This window comes from Delphinapterus leucas, chromosome 3 (genome assembly GCF_059928025.1).
Source record: "Delphinapterus leucas isolate spDelLeu-1000000601 "Yukka" chromosome 3, BTC_Dleu_Yukka2, whole genome shotgun sequence".
In the NCBI taxonomy this organism is placed as follows: domain Eukaryota; kingdom Metazoa; phylum Chordata; class Mammalia; order Artiodactyla; family Monodontidae; genus Delphinapterus; species Delphinapterus leucas.
The window spans coordinates 74,043,498-74,057,795 of record NC_143131.1 but is presented as its reverse complement, the minus strand read 5'-3'; the positions used below and the strand labels follow the sequence as shown (position 1 = coordinate 74,057,795).

The window sequence follows — 14,298 nt, the reverse complement described above, 5'->3', positions numbered from 1 at the left end:
ATCTTTCTTTTTTGGATCCCATCTCTTCCTGGCTTCCAGGCCATTGTCTCACTATTAATTATCCCTTCTCTTCTAAATATTCAGTCCTTCTCTACTTACCAGGCCTTTTCCATCAGCATTTACACATGCTTAGGTCTCTTCAAACTACACAAATAAACAAAGACCCTGACTCCTACACCCCATCACTACTCTAACTAGATCCTACCCTTCTCAGCCAAACTTCTTGAACTAGTTGTACATATTTGAGGCCTGCATTCTCTCACTTCCACTCAAAATGTTATTCGGTCCACATCCCTCTATACAAATAGCTCTTGTGATTTTATGTCTTCTACATTGCTAATGACAATGAGTATTTTTTCAGTTCTCATCTTACTGGACTTCTCACCAGCAATTGACACGATTTACCACTCCTTTCTTTTTAAAACGCTCTTTCACTGCTGCCTGCAATCCTGCATTCCCCTGGGTTTCTCACCAGGTCTCTGAAGTCCCCTTCTCCTCTCCCTAGTCATTCAATTTGACTCAGTCTGAGTCCTCTTCCCTCTCTATCTTCATCCTCGCTTTCCAGGTTTTTACGTCAACTTCCATGACTTTAAAAACAATATGCCTGCTAAAGGTTCCCAAATTTATCTCTCCAGCAGAGATCTTCTTTTGAGTCTAGAGAAATATCTTCTAAAAAGTTAACTCAAATTCAAATATTTTACTCCCCTCACCAAAGTAACACCTTGTTTCCATTAGGCACTCCCTTTCTTACTGATCGGCATGAATCTCCATCCAACTGCACAAACTAGAAACGTAAGAGTCATCTCAGGTACCTTCTTCGCATCCAGTCCATCACCCAGTCCAAGCTACCATCGTCTGTTGCCCTTTTGCTTGTCTCCCTTCATCCTCTAATTTCTCCTGTGCCAATCCATTCTTTACCTGGCACCAAGAATGATACCTTCAAAGTGCAAATGTGATCAGACCACCCCACATCTATACATAGGAACCCTCCCTCATGCCTAGACTACTCAGAGACTTTCCATAACCCTAAGATAAAGACTAATGTATGTGATATATTCTTCAAGTTCTTGAATGATCTAGTCTTATCTAGCTCTCCAAACTCAGCACTCCCCCTTATTTCTAAACCCAGTGCCCACTCTAGACTTCTACCTTGATAGCTTCCCGCTTTCTCTTCTATGTTCCTCCAACTCAAGTCTTTGCATAATCCCTACTCATCATTAAGTCTTAGTTCAAACAATGATTCCCCTCGGAAGCATTCCTTGATGTTCTCACAACACTTAGAACTTGACTTTTAAAACATTTATTATACTCAAACTACACATTGATTTTTACTTATTTATTTCTGTCTCCCCCTAATTCTAAATTCCATGAGTTCAGTACCATGCCTGTCACAGGACAGGCATTCAACAAATATCTGTGAATGCAGTAAAAGAATTAGGTATCTGTTCTCCATTTTCAACAGATCTGTAAGATACAATTCATGGGGGGAAATGTAAATCTTATACATGCAATCTTTCTTGGTTATAGAATTTTGTTTTTATAAGAAACTAAACGTACTCATGCCAAAGGCTGTTTCAGAAACTGTCTCCCACTCCACACTCACAGCTAAATCAATGCCATTAGTACGTGACACATTTAAATATACAGTCCTGTTGGCTTCTTCAGTGTCTACAGAGGTGGCTCTAAAAGAAACAAACAGTTGCAGAAAGCAGAAAAAGCATGTAATTTCTACACGTTAAATACCTACATCACATTGCTAGTATATATTTAATACACTTTTAAATTTACGCAAGTCAAGGTGACATCCATCCACAAATTTTATACAGGAGGAAGGCTAGACTCTAGAGCTCAAAAATATTCATTTATGAAGACATTTAAAAAGCACTATTATCTGATACTTATGATAGTAAGAAAATACTGAGGGTCAGTAACTTCAGTAACTTCACACTACATATTCTAAAATAAATAAAGCTTTGTCATTCTTAAGTTTCTTCTCACATAAACTAAAAACATTTTACAGAGAAAAAATGAATCAGGAAATTCTTGACATATTAATAAAACTAGATCTATAAACATTTGTCAGTTTCCAGAGGGAATTTTTAAACTACAGTCATGTTAATATATGTTTGAAGAGTCATTCATTTGGTTTGAGCAGCTAAATATAAGTTAAACTATTTCTTGCTTTTTAATATTACTGAAAACACAAAATAGTGCTTTTACCTGAAAGTGTGGATTCTGAGAAAATAAGAATTCTAATGACACCTGTACAGCACATGATTAGGTGTTTTTGATGCTCCCTGTTATGAGAGGGCATATGGCCTCTCTCGATCTATCTGCTAGAGCTCATTTTAAAAGTCCCCATTACGAGAGTCAGAGATCAGTTTTCTTCTGCATTTTCTTTATGTCAAAAGTTATTTCCTACTTAGCTTCAGAAGTAACAATTTCCTTACAAATAAATTATACCTATTTGCAACTGCAGAGATACTGAATAGCCCCAAAGGGGCCTGGTTTTGCAAAACTGTTATCAGGGTTTGAACACGGGCCCCTAGTCTAGCACCTCCCGTCGGATTAAACAAGGTACAGACAAAATGCTCATCCATCTCTGGTTCCGTGTCCAATATGGCTGATATGTGTAGGGCCTGAAAACACAATCAAAAGATAATGTTACTAGAATTCAGCAACACACATACAGAGTAATTTGCTAAACATTTATGACAACAAAATAGTATTTTTGGAAAACAGTACCTCTTTTTTACTTTAATACTGATCCTCATAAAGTAAGTTACAACTGTTTCAAGTTACAACTTTCAAGATTATCAACACTGTGACACAGTCTAACTGAAATGTCTAAAAATAAAATCTATGGCATTTGAAAACATCACTGAGATTAAAAAATTAAATTTAGATCTTCATTTTTGCTACTTCTTTATCCTGCCCTGGCTATGTAACTGCATTAAGTCTCTTTCTAGCCTAGAATTCACTCTTAAAAAGCAGTATAGCCACAGCAGGCACAAATCAGAAACAACCCACATGTTTATCAACAGAAGAATGGATAAACAAACAGTGGTCTATTCAATGAAATGCTACTGAGCAATAAAAAAAGAACCAACTACTCATGTGTGCAACCAAAAATGATGTTGACCAAAAGAAGTCAGACATAAAAAGAATACATACTGTATGGTTCTGTTTATAAGAAGTTCAAGAATTAGCAAATGAGTCTTCAGTGACAGAAACCAGAAAGCACTTTCCTCTGGGGAGGGTAAGGGACAAGAAGGAAACTTCTGTGTGATGGTTTGTTTAATGTTTAATATACTAATCCAAGTGGTTGTTACACTGGTGTATACATATTTTTAAAGTCACTGAGCCATACGCTTAAGATTTTTATATTTTACTGTTTATACCTCAGAATAAAAACATGTGGAGAAAAAGATAATTTTGTGGGTGAGAGAAAAATCGATTTAATCCAATTTGCGCTAAAATTTAATTTGCCTAATGAACCGAAAGGTCTTTAAACACACTTTGAAAAAGAGTCTTTTAAGAATAAAACACAATAGAAATATAATAAATTTAAAATGTACAAAAAATTAAATGAAATAAAATTTAAAACTTTTTTAAAAAGGCATGTGAATGTAAAAAAATAGCAAATTCATAAAATACTTCAAATTTGAATTCTTTTTATCTATATCAAGATGTGTCCTTGAATAAATCAATTAAAGGTTCTAAATTTCCAGAAACATGAAAAAATTAGACATGCAAATGAATACGAATTCAAAAATGTATGGAAGTTTATACAAACTGATCATAAATAAAATTAATAATTAGGTGGACTGTTTTTAGATGAAATAGTTTAAAGTATATTATTTTAGAATTATACTTTATATAGCTGGCTTAAAAAATATCTTAAGCTAATACAATTAGTTATTTTAAACTTAAACTGTGTCTTAAAAATAAAATTTAGTAGTAGGAACAGAAAATTACTAATATACAGAAATAGAAGTTTCAGAAGGTAAACGTCTACAAGTATAGTTCACATTTATGATTAATCCCAAATCCAGCATTTTTCCCCCAATAAGCTACTCCTGTTTACATAGGATATTTGCTTCTCAAATAAGCAGTCTGAAGGAAGCAGTTGTATTTTGTTTAATGAAAATGTGGCAAAAGAATGACTGGCTATGGCTTAATGACTGCAATGAATGGCTTGGAGTTTCTTTTAGTTTATGATTTATAGACAATATAAAGTGAAGTATGCCATTTAAATATACTTAACACTTAAAGCAGCAATATGCATATTTTCTTTATTATTTGCGCATTCCACTACTTTATTAATGGAGCAAATTTCTCTCGTTGCGCTCTATGTAGACAATACAGCACTAGAGCACTTTCATGTGGTAATCTAATCACGTCTTTACCTATCACCTAAGCTGGATTTTTTTTTTTTTTTTTTTTTTTTTTGCGGTACATGGGCCTCTCACTGTTGTGGCCTCTCCCGTTGCGGAGCACAGGCTCCGGACGCACAGGCTCAGCGGCCATGGCTCACAGGTCCAGCCGCTCCGCGGCATGTGGGATCCTCCCGGACCGGGTCACGAACCCGTGTCCCATGCATCGGCAGGCGGACCCTCAACCACTGCACCACCAGGGAAGCCCCTGGATTTTTTTTTTCTTTCTAAGATCTAGGGTGTTCCTCCAAGAGAAAATTATTTTGTAACTATTAATCATTCATTCTCAGTAAAGGTTCATCCTGTACCTTGAAACGAACACCTTCTTCTAAAACAATATAGCCTTTGGAAGGAGTCAGATCTTTCGACTCCATTGAAGAATTCACTTCTGTCACAATGAACTGAACTGTCACAGTTCCGAACAGTCCCTGTCCAGGTTCCCGAACAATGTACAACACTGCCACACTCTCCTGGATGTAGAGAGCTGTCGGTTCTCGTAGGAAAAAGTGCTCACTGTTGTTAAATGCTAGAACTCCAGGGCCATCATCATTAGCAAGAACAGTGATTAAGGCTGTCAAATAAAAATATTAAAACAATAAATGAAAATAGAATGGGTTGTAAGTAGTGAGAAGCATGTGCATGTTTCATTGTAAACCAGGCCAACTCTTTTCTAGATCATCTTAAAAACAAGAGAAATTTTAAAAGGCATCTAATGAAATTCCACATTCACTCATGATATAAATAAAAACACAGTAATCTTGAAATAAAAGACAGCTTCCTCAACCTGATGAAGTGGTATGTCTCAGAAGCCAACAGAAAGTATTAAACTTAATGTTGAAACATTAGAAGGGTTGCCACTAAAAACAGAACAAGACAATGACGCCTGTCATCACTGCTACTGCTATTCAGCATCATCCTGGAGCTAACAGGCTGGTAACAGGTATAAAAGCAATGGAAAGGAATTGCCAAGACTGTCACTATTTTCTAGACATCATGATTGTCTTCTTAGAAAAGGCAAGAGAAAAAAATTGTTAGAACTATTATAAGAGTTTAAAATATAAGGTGAGTAACCTTCAGAAATCAAGAGCTTTCTACTTTCTACCACCACTACTAATAATGTTAATAATAATAGCCGAAACAACAACTAATACTACTGAGATCTTACAAGTTGCTTAACCTATATTATTAATTCATTTAATTCTCACAATAACCCTATGGGGTTGATTATATTATCATTCTCATTTTAAGAACTGATGATTGAAGCACAGACAGGCAATCTGTGGAAATTCACAAGTTAGGATGTGGCAGTACTGGTACTCAAAGCTAGGAAGTCTGCTTTGGAGCATGCATTCAAAAAGATTATTGTAATACCTCTATATATCAGGTATAACCATTTAAAAATATAATAAAAACGGACCTCGTTCATAATAGCAACAATACCTAGCAATCAAAGTAAAAAAGTAAGACCTACATGAAAAAAACTGTAAAATGCTAATGTGTGACTGCGGCGGATGGTGTCAGTGCATCACCCACAGCCTGTGGCTCACTCAGGAGTGAAGGGGTGAAAAGGAGCTGTGTATAAGAAATCATCAACTACCTATAATATTTTCCCCCAGCTCCAGTCCAGGAGAAGGATTTGTTAAAATCAGCTGAAATGCTTCATCTCCTTCCGGAATGTCATCATCAAGAATCATGATGTCAACATGTTTATACCTTTCTCCATTAGCAAAATGAAGAATCTGGTCAAAAAAGTAAAAGTAGCAGTATTATATTTAAATACACTCTGAGTTTTTTTTAAATGTTTGGAAATAAATACAATATACTTTTGAATGTGAACTAACCTATTTACAGGATTTTTCCCTTACTTTTTCATGATCTCTTTTTATTTAAACTTACAATATTAAGTTTAAAAAGCAGAAGTTGTGGAGGAAGAAAGGAAACATTTGACTAAGCAGTAAAAGGCACGGAGAGACAAGATAAAAATTTTCAAACACTAAAGGCGTTTCGGTAAAGTAAAACAAAGAAATGGAAGAGTTAACATTTTCAAGAAGCGTAAGGAACACTCTGGAAAGGTCATCTAATGATATAAATTGTGTAACACAATAATGTGTGTTCTCCAGTATCAAATACTGCAATAAGGTAGTAAATTAATAAGAAGTGGGTATCAAATATTACAATAAAATAATGAATGAAGTAAAATACAGAAGAATCTTTAAAACAGTACTGAAAGTTTAATTTATACAATTTACCAAAATAGTGAAGACAGCTATTCCACCATGTGGAAATCTTCTTCCCTAATTTACTATGGAATATACAGTAGTTAATTATTTCAAGATTAACTTATTTACAGGGCCTAAATCACTATAATTCTCAATGAGTTCACCATTGGGGTAAAGACGTAATCCAGCCCCAGCTGTGCTTCCAAATTCTGGGCATACACAAACAAGGAAACGTGGCCAAGAGTCCCTTTGCTCCTCTGGGCTACCAATGTTAAACTTCTTTGGGTTTCGTTTACTTCAAATCTATAATAAAAAGAATACATTCATTTTTCCTTATAAGCTTTTATTCAGTAGATAGTAGAGAATCTGAAACTCAGAAAAGGGCTCTTACGCAGGCTTCGGTTTACCTGCTCTGTTGCCACTCAATCATGCCTCGAGCACCGTCATTGGCATCAATAATAATTTGTGCAGTCAAGCCCTCTGAATCTGAAAAAGCACAGAAACATACCTTTAAATAAATGTAAGTAGTTAAAAAGAGAATTCGTTGATATAGAATTTAAAGACCTTTGGTATTATATAATTCCTAACATAGAGGTATTGCCAACATTACTCAAAAGATGTTTAAGAAAATAAGACATAAATACTTAATAACTTGTGAATGAGGAAACTTTTGCTAACAAGAACCACTGACTTACAGAAATCTAATCAACTGAGAACAGTATAAAATAAGCAACTGAAGTTACGGTTAATTTCTATTATTTTAATCCATTTCAAGAGGAAAGGAAAATGGGGATAGTTACAAGGAGTAGAAAGAGGAGGGAAAAATGGGAAGAGAAAGGCAGGACGTGCTGCAGAGAAAAATACAGGTGTGAAAATGAGACAGAGAGATACAGGGATACAAACAGAAGTTGAGAAGGTAGGAAAGATGGGGGAAGGTTAGGTGGAATAAAGACTAAGCTTAAAGTAAATTTCTCTTATCCCTTTTTATTCTGTATTCTGTCCACCAAGCTCAGTATGTTACCAATATCCATTATTCAATCTTGAAATAGTAACTAACCCTGTTACTGTTTTGTTCTGTTCTTTAATATGTTCATCTTTGTCTTTTAAATTTCAGAAGGTCCACCTTACTCTCGGATACGTATGACAGCTGTCTGGGTGAAGAATGGGTAAGGAAAGTGGAATTCTCTCTGAGTGAAGGGATCAACAACGTTGAAGAAAGAATATAAAATCAGGATTTGTGCCCATCAAGCTACAAGCTACAGAGCACAAGCCCAGCCCCACCAGTTCCTAGCTGTTTGACTTCGGCATGGCACTTAGCTCAGCTCCCCCATCTATAAAATGGGCAAACATAAGGAATAATGGTACTAATATACAAAGCACTTGAAACAGGAGCATTAGAAAGCACTTATCAAAAGTTAAACTATTCAAATTACCTCTGAGTGTAAGGAAATATGATGTACTCTGTCAGTTTTCTTAGTGTGAACAATAATTAACTTGTAATAATTGCTTGATGTAAACAGCCTAGTTGTTGGAATCATATATTTCTTTTGCATAAAAATGGAAACTTTCCAAGTAATAATATAATAATATGTTAAAAACTGATTATTCCCTTTTGCTATTTTCAAAGTTGTCATACTGAGCCTCAGAAGTGAGTGCGGAACTCCCATTCCTCAGGCCCCTGCTCTGGGCCATGCTTCTCCCCCTTTAACTCAGACTAATTTTCCCTCTGCCCAGAGCACCTTCTAACCCAGGGGTCCCCAACCCCCAGGCCACAGGCTAGTAGCAGTCCGTGGCCTGTTAGGAACCAGGCCACATAGCAGGAGGTGAGCGGCAGGCAGGTAAGCGAGTGAAGCTTCATCTGTATTTACAGCCGCTCACCATCGCTCGCATTACCGCCTGAGCTCCACCTCCTGTCAGATCAGCAGCGGCATTAGATTCTCAGAGGAGCGCAAGCCCTACTATAAACTGCGCATGCGAGGGATATAGGTTGCGCGCTCCTTGTGAGAATCTAATGCCTGATGATCCGAGGCGGAGCTGAGGCAGTGATGCTAGCACTGGGGAGTGGCTGCAAATACAGATTATCATTAGCAGAGAGGTTTGACTACACAGAGATCATAATAAATCAATTGCTTGCAGACTAATATCAAAACCCTATCAGTTAAAGAAGATGTGGCACATATATACAATGGAATATTACTCAGCCTTAAAAAGAAACAAAATTGAGTTATTTTTAGTGAGGTGGATGGGCCTAGAGACTGTCATACAGAGTGAAGTAAGTCAGAAAGAGAAAAACAAATACCGTATGCTAACATATATATGGAATCTAAAAAAAAAAAAAAGTGGTTCTGAAGAACCTAGCGGCAAGACAGGAATAAAGACGCAGATGTAGAGAATGGACCTGAGGACACGGGAAGGGGGAAGGGTAAGCTGGGACGAAATGAGAGAGTGGCATGGACTTATATATACTACCAAATGTAAAATAGATAGCTAGTGGGAAGCAGCCACATAGCACAGGGAGATCAGCTCGGTGCTTTGTGACCACCTAGAAGGGCGGGATAGGGAGGGTGGGAGGGAGATGCAAGACAGAGGAGATATGGGGATGTATGTATATGTATAGCTGATTCACTGTGTTATAAAGCAGAAACTAACACACCATTGTAAAGCAATTATACTCCAATAAAGATGTAAAAAAAAAAACCGTATCAGTGAGTGGCAAGTGAAACAAGCTCAGGGCTTCCACTGATTCTGCATTATGGTGAGTTCTATAATTATTTCATTATATATTACAATGTAATAATAATTGAAATAAAGTGCACAATAAACGTAATATGCTTGAATCATCCCAAAACCATCCCCACCCCCGCCCTGGTCCTTGGAAAAATTATCTTCCACAAAACCGGTATCTGTTGCCAAAAAGGTTGGGGACCGCTGTTCTAACCAAGGGATGGGGAGCAGGCTATTTCAGGGCAACTCACCAGCAACCCCCACTAGGCCGTCACACCTAAAACTTGCAGACAAAATTTCCAATATCAAATGTCCAAATTGTAAGCAAGAGTTTGTGTTTTAATAATAGGAATATATCTTTTTAAAGTAATCTACATAAAGTTGTACTAAGGTTCAAGTTTTACCTTTCAGTCTGTAATGAATTAACTGAGTCTTTTCTAAAGCATGAAAAGAAAGAGATAAAAAGTCAAAAAAGAAGCAGAGAACACAGCAAACAAACACCCTACTCAATCTAAGAGAAAATAAAAACATCTGAGAGTTTGGAGATCTAATGAAAATAGCAAATTAAATTTTAAAAGGAAAATGCCTTCATAAGAACTAATTCTATTTTGAAGATTACAAATTTGGTTATTAAATAACTGTAATGTTTAAAAAGCATCACACAATTTTTAAATTTCTTTATGCTGTCCAATGTACAAAGCTACAATATACGATGGTCTTTAAATTTAAATAAATCTAAAAGCTCACATATTTACACATATAGCTGACATAAGCAAACTTCACAATGATCACTTCTGATTAAAAAATGAAGAAACTTTACTTCGTTTGCAGTGAGTAAACAGAAACAAACAAAAAAGCCCATCATACCTAGTCTAGGAGGAAATGAAGTTAAAGGAGCCATGATAAGTTCCACATAAGTTAAATTCACAAGGAAATATTCTTCTAGTTCTGGTACATCGTCCTGCAAAAATTACACCCATTAAATTATCTATAATTATGCTCTCAAATTAATTACCTTACAAGCTGTTTTGAAAAATTATCTTTTAAATATAAATATATATATTTAAATAGTATACAGAAAACATAAAATGCAAACATAGAGTAGAAAAGATTTAAATCAGAAAAAATAAACATGACTTGGCAATGATTTTTTTGGATTTAACACTAAAAGCAAAAGCAATAAAAGCAAAAATAAACGAGTGGGACTATATCAAACTGAAAAGCTTCTGCACAGCAAAAGAAAACATCAACAAAAGAAAAGGCGACCTACAGAATGGGAGAAAATATTTGCAAATCATACATATCCAAAATTTATCTAAAAAAGTCATACAACTCAATAGCAAAACAACAAATAATCTGATTTAAAATGAAGAGGGACAGAATAGAAATTTTTCCAAGGAGGAAATACAAACGGCCGACCTGTACATTAAAAGGTGCTCAACGTCACTAATCCTCATAGAAATGCAAGTCAAAACCACAATGAGACCTCGCCTTACATTTATTAGAATGGCTATTATCAAAAAGACAAGAGGTAAGTGTTGGTGAGAATGTGGAAAAAGAAGAACCCTTCACACTGTTGGTGGGAATGTAAATTGGTGCAGCCACTGTGCAAAACAATATGAAGGTTCCTCAGAAACTTAAAAATAGAACTACCAGCAATCCCACACCTGGGTATTTATCCAAAGGAAATGAAAACACAATAGTGAAGCGGTATCTGCACTCCCATGTTCACTGCAGCATTATTCACGGCAGCAAAGTTATGGAAACAACCCAAGTGTCCATCAACAGATGAATGGATAAGATGTAGTATATATATAAAATGGAATATTATTCAGCCACAAGAAAGAAGGAAATCCTTCCATTTTTAACAACACGGATGGACCCTGAGGGCATCATGCTAAGGAAAATAAGCCAGACAGAGGAAGACATACTGCACGGTGTGGAATCTAAAATAAAGTCATACGCATAAAAACAGAGCGCAGAAAACTGGTTGCCAGTGGCTGGGCTGGGGTTGCAGGGGGAATAGGAAGGGATTGGTAAAAGAGTACAAACTCAGCTATAGGATGAGTAAGGCCTGAGGATCTAAGGTAAAACATGGTGACTATAGTTGACAACACTGTACTGTACAATTTAAATTTGCTGGGACAACAGAACTTAAATGTTCTCACACACAAAAAAAGATAAATACATGAGGTGGTGGATGTGTTAATTAACTAGATGTGGGGAATTCTTTCACAATGTAAACATATATCAAATCAACAGGATATACACTTCAAATATCTTATAATTTTATATATTTTTTAGATTCTACATAAGTTTACCATACAGTGCTGGTTAATTATACTTCAGTAAAGCTGAAATTTTTAAAGAAACATAAAATTATTAAACTTACACCTGGTTGTATAGGTTATTAGGTTGAACCACATGAAACTGCTAATATTATATCATTTTTTACCTGGACTAATATAATATGTAAACCAATTATATAAACATACAAACTTAGTATACCTTAAATATAATAAGAGCTAAATTTTTTAATTACCTTAATTACCTTTTTAATTACCTTAAAAAAAATGATTCTAATCCAATGATTAGAATGAGGAATAGACTAATACTATGGGAAAAATATAGGCTTCGCAGTCAAAGAGACCTAGTACCAAATTTCTGTAATTTTAGGTGAGTTACTTAAATTTTAAGGCCTCAATTCTGGCATCTTTATAATGAGAGAAGTAACTGCTACTTTGGGGATTTTAATAATGATTAAAAATAATGTGTATGGAGTACCTGGCCTAGGGAGAGTCCCTACAAAGTGACAGATATTTGTGATGGTTAATTTTAATACAATATTACTATTAATCACTAATAAGGCAGCTGCTCAAAACATGAGGACGAGCAAAACCCACATCAGTAGTAACCAGACAGCCAACAATATTGTGACACAGAAACCCAATGTATATATATGAATATATAATATCAGTACATACACCTCTCTCTTCATTGTATTTAATGGAGATGTGTTGGCATGTGAAAAAATAAGAAAATGAAGGTCACAGTTTCTATCTTCTGTAAAACAGGGACAAATGTGAGTTACAGAATCAGTGATGTAAAAGGGACTGTCCCCAACCTACCCGCACTGTTCCCCACCCCCATGCAAGAACTCTCCCCTATCATGCCCCAGGCTGGCTTATTTCTGTAAATACAGGCTTGCAGTCTCTTAATCTTGTGCTACTCTGAGAACAGAAACGACTGCAAAAACCTGGGGAGAAAAAAGGAAACTTTGAAACCTTGTGTTCATAAAACAAGACTGTAAACCAGACCTCTGAAGGTGGCTATATATTTTCTGCTTTAAAAACTAACATATCGGGCTTCCCTGGTGGTGCAGTGGTTGAGAGTCCGCCTGCCGATGCAGGGGACAAGGGTTCGTGTCCCGGTCCGGGAAGATCCCACATGCCGCGGAGCAGCTGGGCCCGTGAGCCATGGCTGCTGAGCCTGCGCGTCCGGAGCCTGTGCTCCGCAACGGGAGAGGCCACAACAGTGAGAGGCCCGCGTACCGCAAAAACCAACAACAACAACAAAAAACTAACGTATCTAAGGAATAATCCATTTATTTGTATTCAATTACATTAATAGATTATATATTTGGAAGAAGACTTACCTTAAAGTTTTATGGAACCTTGTGTTGTATGTCACGTACTGAAATAACATTACCCTTCATCTTTCGGCTTTAGAGTTCTCATACTACCATATTAGGTCACAGTGCCACAGTAATCAACAAAATAAGAATTACTGATTTCAGATGGTAGATGGTTTACAGTACTTACAATTTTGTAAAAGTAAAAGGCCTCTGAGAAAATTAAAACTTGAAAAAATAGAACCCCAAAATACACAGTAACTGAAAATTATTTTTCTAAGGCAATATTCATTCTCTCTCTTTCTCCCTTCCCCTACGCCTCCACCCCACACACCATGTCCTACCCTCTCCGTATGTACTATTTTCATAAACTTCTTGGAAATGAATTTAGGTAGTTGAAACACTAAGTCCCAAAACAACACAAGATTTCCCATCATGAAAAATCATTTAAAACACAATTTCAGTCAGAAATGACTACTTTAAGTTTGACCATAATCACATTTTATACCATCAGCCTCTAGTGAGTTTCTCACTATCTCTAATTTAACCGGTCCTAACAACTAAGTCACTGACCTACATGGCTTTGCTGGTCCAATGAATCCTTTGGAGTAATCAAAATGCTCCTTTGGAATCTCTTAGGCCAATGACATCTTAAACGGGACTGCCCTAAGGAAATTTTCTTTATCACAAGTTGTTTCTGTGATAAAATACACAACAACAGACCAGCCTATCTAGACAAGAAAAGAATCCCCTGTGTAATTTTTAAAAAAAAGTCACAAAAAGAAATAAGTTGATTTAAAGACACCAGAACATTTAATCAACTTCTACTTTTTATGTGGTTATTCGCATTTAATACAGTAATAGCAAAATAAGCGTTTTACCTCAAGTATAGTAATGTTGATGGCTGCTGCTGTTGCCCCTTCTTCTAAAATCAGAAAGCCAATTACTGGGACAAAGTCAACATTTGGCTCAGCTAGGTTTCCTTCTGTTTGGTTCTTTAGACTCAACATTCCAGGAACTGTGGTATATGTGACATTAATGGCTCCTAATTGAATAGGATGGGAAGGGATTTTTAAATTATTTAAAATTAAAAATAGTATCTCATTATGAACTTGTTGACTTTCCTAAAAGCACATCAGTAGCTGTATTATTGGCCCCAATTCTTCACCCCTTCCTCTGTTCTTGGCCTTTACCATGTAATGGCTCAGTGATGTTGCACTGTGGGCAAGGCATCCCTGCCTACCTCTACTTTGAGTTTGACTGTGTGACTTATTTGGGCTACAAGGTA

The 14,298-nt window shown here is 36.1% G+C and overlaps 1 protein-coding gene across 1 annotated transcript in view; it reads right to left on the bottom strand.

Moving 5' to 3' along the window:
• Nucleotides 1-14,298, bottom strand: part of ADGRV1 (adhesion G protein-coupled receptor V1) — a 199,633-nt gene that overhangs the window by 60,820 nt on the left and 124,515 nt on the right. The window contains exons 36-43 of the mRNA XM_089908569.1: nucleotides 13,892-14,055; nucleotides 10,247-10,340; nucleotides 7,063-7,141; nucleotides 6,820-6,958; nucleotides 6,034-6,175; nucleotides 4,745-5,007; nucleotides 2,464-2,639; nucleotides 1,604-1,682 (exon numbers count right to left, since the gene is read on the bottom strand). Of these exons, the coding sequence (XP_089764695.1) occupies nucleotides 1,604-1,682; nucleotides 2,464-2,639; nucleotides 4,745-5,007; nucleotides 6,034-6,175; nucleotides 6,820-6,958; nucleotides 7,063-7,141; nucleotides 10,247-10,340; nucleotides 13,892-14,055 (1,136 nt within the window). The remainder of the gene's footprint in view (nucleotides 1-1,603; nucleotides 1,683-2,463; nucleotides 2,640-4,744; nucleotides 5,008-6,033; nucleotides 6,176-6,819; nucleotides 6,959-7,062; nucleotides 7,142-10,246; nucleotides 10,341-13,891; nucleotides 14,056-14,298) is intronic.